The sequence below is a fragment of the Echinops telfairi genome, unplaced genomic scaffold (genome assembly GCF_000313985.2).
Source record: "Echinops telfairi isolate 266 unplaced genomic scaffold, ASM31398v2 ScPeMD7_7414;HRSCAF=8452, whole genome shotgun sequence".
Classification (NCBI taxonomy): Eukaryota; Metazoa; Chordata; class Mammalia; order Afrosoricida; family Tenrecidae; genus Echinops; species Echinops telfairi.
Genome location: NW_022111314.1, coordinates 216,349 through 221,346, shown reverse-complemented (window position 1 = coordinate 221,346; position 4,998 = coordinate 216,349). Strand labels below are relative to the sequence as shown.

The 4,998-nt window shown below is 62.3% G+C and overlaps 1 protein-coding gene across 2 annotated transcripts in view; it reads left to right on the top strand.

Moving 5' to 3' along the window:
- The window catches only part of DNAJC5 (DnaJ heat shock protein family (Hsp40) member C5), a 10,160-nt gene extending 8,493 nt beyond the window's left edge, over positions 1–1,667 (top strand). The window contains exon 5 of one of the 2 annotated variants that reach the window (XR_006680740.1): positions 47–138. Coding sequence is in view for 1 of the 2 variants with exons in the window: in XM_045296953.1 (XP_045152888.1) it covers positions 47–150 (104 nt within the window). In the remaining variant the exon portion in view is untranslated. Of the gene's footprint in view, positions 1–46 lie in introns of both variants that reach the window. The other variant, XM_045296953.1, reaches the window with a different exon arrangement.
- The last annotated feature ends 3,331 nt before the right edge of the window (positions 1,668–4,998 follow it).

Genomic DNA, 4,998 nt, shown 5'->3' with positions numbered 1-4,998 from the left:
GGGCTCTGCGGGCCGCCTGGGCGCTGACCGGCCGCTTGCTTTGCAGAGGCTGCAGACACGCCCATCGTGGTCCAGCCCGCGTCCGCCACGGAGACTACCCAGCTGACGGCCGACTCGCACCCCAGCTACCACACCGACGGCTTTAACTAAGCGTGCCGCAGGGCCGCCCCCAGAACACTGACTGCAGGGCGGGGCTGGTGGGCCGCAGGGCGCAGCGCCCCATGAGTGCCCAGCCCCTCACTCGCGCCTGGAGCCCGTCTGCCCGCCGGCCCCCTGGCTCGTGACGTGCGTAGCATGCAGTATTTAAAGCAGTTCCGCTACGGTCTTCTTCCTCCAACTCTTTCCCTTTTTAATAGCATGTATGGGGTGATGTTCATGTGTGTCCCTCTCGTGGGTCCCGCTCCAGTCCTGCAGTGGCGCCACTTGCGTGCTGAGCACTGGAACCAGCCCGCAGTCGCCCTGGGCCCGTGGGAACCCCCCTCTCCGGCTCCCCCTTGGGGGCCGTTTGCACAGGACCCGCTTGCCCCCACGTACTGCACCTGTGGGCGGTCCCATGGGTGACATCGTCGTCGTGGCAACGTAGGAAGCGTCCCTCTCGATGTTGAAACCAAATTCTTCGCCCTGTGTTTGTGGCTGTAGCTTTGTGTCTCGGGACTCCGAGGGTCCTGCTCCTCCAGGCACCCTGCCCCTTGTGCTTTCCCACCACCACCCGCTGGTGGTCTGCTGCCCCCTGGGGCAGGGCCAGTGGGCGCGCAGGGCCGGTGGGCACATTCCCGAGCTGCCTGCGGTCCACTCCACATTCCTTCCTTTTGTGATTGGGGACCTCCTGGAACCACAGTGGTGGCACCAGCTCCCACCAGTGGGGCTTGCACTTTCTGCGAGTGGCTTCTCGGGCCACTCCCCCCCACCCCCAGGAAGCTGGGCAGGTCCAGGCCCCACCCCCACACTTTCTATGAACTGTCAGCAGTCGGACTTGGGACCTGGACTGGTGGGCGCAGCCCTGCACTCAGAGAGCGGAGGCTGGGGCCTGGGTTCTGGTGTGGCCCTGTAGCCCTCGGGGGACAAGAAAGGAGGATGTTTCCTGCCCTCCAGGGCCTGGAGAGGCTTGCGAGCCGAACAGAAAGTGGCCAAGAAAGTGAGGCGAGCCAGAGGCGGCCCGCAGAGTGACCCTGAGCCCTCCATGGAAGGAAGGTGGACACTGCTGGTGAACTGAGAGCCCCCCAGGAGGGTAGGCCTGCCTACACACTTTGCCCAGCTGGAGAAAAGCCAACAACAAACAGACGACCAAGAACAGCTGGCTTGCAGTGCGTGCTGTGCGAGGCAGTGGTGCTTCTCTGGAAGCAGCAGAGGAAGGGAGTCATGTGCCCCAATGACCAAGGGCCAAGCTCAGCTGTGCCCTTGAGCTGTGAGGTAGAAAGATGGTGGCCAGGGACCTGGCCTCTCCTCTTGGGCTGAGTTACACCTAGCCCCCACCCACCCCACCCGACCCTCCCCACTGGCAGCTCTGGCGGGAACCCAGCCCTTTTCTCGTGTGTCAAAGTGAGTCCCAGTCAGAGTCCCTTCCACGAGCCCTTGGTCCCCGCCTTTTACGGGAGTGGGCAGGCCATGCCGGCCCTGGTCTTTCTCTGTAGAATTTGTAAAAACTAAATAAATGATGATGACCAGAACTTGCTATTGTTGCCAAAGGCCGCTGCCATCTCGGGCCCCTGGACATGGGGGGTCTGGGGGGTGAGGACGCCTCACCTGCTGCTGCTGTGAGCCTGCCCCCAGAAAGTGCGCTCTGCCAGCTCAGGATGGTCTTTACTGCACCAAGGGAGTGTGCTGTGGCCCACGGCCAGGCTCAAGGTCCTACCCGAGGGCCCACGGCCAGGCTCAAGGTCCTACCCGAGGACCCCCACCCGCTGATGTGGTGTCAGGTGTGGCCAGTAGCGAGCAACAGCCAGGTGGTCACCAAGGAGATCTTAGGTCAGCCCCAGAGGTCTCCCAGAGTGAGTGTGGAGATGGGCCCTTGAGACAGGCCAGCAGCCAGTCAGGGCCTGACAGAAGCCAGCCCAGTAGAAGCCCAGGGCCCGTGTCCTGACACAAGCTGGCTGGGAGCAGCCTCCACTGCTGCCGCATCAGGGCTGCACGGCAGGGCCACCTCAAGGAGCACACAGCACATGTTTGCACTGAAGGGCCAGTGCCACTGTCATCCTGGTCAGCAATGTGCCAGGAAGCCTGTCCCTGCACAGCTCCTCTGATCCCCTGTGGGTAGGCCGGGTGCCCTCCCTGGTGGAGTGGGCCTTGCCCATCCCCAAGGGCTCCCTCCCGCTCCCAGCTCTTGTGTGGGCCCTGTGGAAGTAAGGCCCTGTGGAAGACTGGGGAGGCCTGGAAGGACTGTGTGCCTCTCCCCAGGGAGGTAGCTCCTCCAGGGGCTGTGAGGCTGGAGGAAAGGTGCTCTTTCAAACCTGGTGAAATAAACATGCTGTTGTCAGAACAGAAACTGTCTTTGGACAGCTGTGCAAAGCACTGGCTCCTGACTCTTGAGGCCCCAGGAGGTCGTGGTGGAGCTGGGCTGGGTGGGGGGACGGCGCGGGGGAGGGGGACCCACAGGCCCATTGGCCTAGTCTGTGTGTCTGCATGTCCGCCCTGCAAACAGGCCTCCATGTGGCCAGGGTGGGTTAGTGCAGGCAGCCTCCATTTTCTGCCTGACCCCGTGAGCACCAGCACCCTGGTCTGGCCACCATCTAAGTCCCCACCGCAGACTTCCACACCCTCGTCCCTCACTGCAAGGAGACCCTGTGTTGGCCACTGCCTTGAGTACCACTCTTCCGACCTGGCTGGGTCACCAGCTCCTTCATGGTGCTTCCCACCACCCCTCAGCTGCCCTACCTGTCCTGGAAGGACAAGGTGAGCTGTGTGGGACACCACATCCGTGCTTCTCACATACAGCCCACAACAGGCTCCTGTGCCCTGGTGGCCCTCCTGCTACTAGTGATGGGGCTAGTGGCTGAGGTCTTGCCCCTAAGAGCCTGGGAGGCCGTCTGCTGCAGCCCCACCCCATGTCAGCACAGCCTGCCATCACCCACTGCAGGTGGTACCCTCTATCACAGCCCCTTCACGGCTGGAAGGTGGGCAGGAAGCCTGTCTCCCTTCTCTTCATAGTGTGTTCCTGAGGGTGACCCTGCCAGGGCCCTAGTTAGGCAGGACCTGGTTCCACCCCTATGACCTGGCACAGAGATGTCCCTCAGCAGAGCCCTGAGCTTCCAGCAGGGGTAGGAGTGCCATGCCTTCAAGCTCCTACACTGTGGGCTCCCTTGGGACAGACAGAAAGGATGAGAGCTGAGAAGTAATTAAATTGAACCAGAAAACCCAGAGTTTATTTCGACCCTCTGTGGCAGTTGAACTGCCCCTGTGGGTTTCCACGGCTGGAAACCTTCACAGAGGCAGGCAGCCTCACCCTCCTGCAGAGCAACTAGTGAGTTTGAACTAACAATGTGTAACCAACTAGGCCGGCAGGGCACCAATTAAACTTGAAGATAATTTGAAATAATACTTTGAAAACCTTAAAGTCACATAAAAACACCAAGAACCCCCGACTCCGAATCTTATAAAGACTTTCCACACAAGATACCCTGCAGGTAGGTGTACCTCAACCTGGTGACCGCTGCCCTGAATGCGCACCAACACGCACTCCCCCACCTGTCTGCGCAGTGCCAGCCCTTCCGCTGTTTGGTCTCCTGCCCCCATGGCTCCGCCGTGTTGCGCGGAGTCGGTTCGGCCGCAGCCACACTTCACTTCGCGGGTCAGCCCAGGTCCGCCAGTCGGTGAAGCTGACCTGGGCTTTACTGTGTGGGACTCGCGCCGGCCCCGCCCTCTGACCCGGCCTGCCCCTGTGCTTGCTGTCCGGCTCCGCCTCTCCTGTCTCGCCACGCCCTTTGCGTCCGAGCCCCGCTCCTCCCGCTCCTGCACTTCCTGCTGGGCTTCGCTCGCGACCCCTCCCCTGCGTCTCCCCCACGCCCCCCGCTTCCCGACTCTGCTCTTGACCTCGCTGCTGCGTCCTAGCCCTGCTCACAGCTGCCCTCTGCTCCTTGCCCTCCAGCCTCGTCCTTGCTCCAGCTTCCCGTGCCCCGGCTCCTTGGCAACGGCCCCGGGGGTGAGCTCGCACGGGCAGCATAGCGCTCCCTCGAAGCGGTCACGGCTTCTGGGATCCTAGACAGGCCCCGCACCCCCGACACTCGTTTCCTCCTGTGCAAACGAAGCCCTCCCCCAGCCTTATCGCTATCGGGCGATTTTTCTTATCGTTTGATCTTAATTTTCCTAATCGCGTTTATTATTTTCAGTATTTTATAATATGGGGTTCTTGTAGAAATAGGAAATGACACGCAGCCTTAATTAAGTCTGCGACAGTGCCGAAGGACGTCTGCATCTCAGGGCACCACCCTGAGGACACCACCGCGTCACCGCCGTGGGTCTGGGGGCACCGCCCAGCCACCACATCACCCCTTTGTCTGGGGGCCGGAGGGTCGTGGGCCCACGGCTGAATGGAACTTCAGTTAGGTTTGCTCAGGGTCCAGTCCTGGGGTTACCTGGTGCCGGGTCGTGCTAACCTGCCGCCCCCGCCCCAAGGGGCCCCACAACCAGCCCCGAGACCCTCCGTCGGCCCCCACGCGAAGAGCCCAAGGAGAAACCTTCACTGTCCACCGTGGGAGGGGTGGCGAGGGACTAGAGGTGGACGGGCCACGGGAGGGCGGGGGCGGTTTATTCTACGAGGGACTTGACCTCTGCGAGGGACGCGATCAGGCAGGGGTGTGGCCTTCCAGAGGAGGGGCCTTGCAGAACCCCGCCTCTTGGCCCAGCGGCGGTTTGGCGCACAGCTATTCTGGTGGCAACCGCTGGGTTCCCTGCGCAGAGCTGACGCGGAGCGCTCTCAGTGCTGGGCTCGGTGTGCGGCAGGCCGCGTCCCTGATCCCTGTCCCTGGAGCGCAGGAGGAGGCCGACCGGACAGGGAATAGGGAC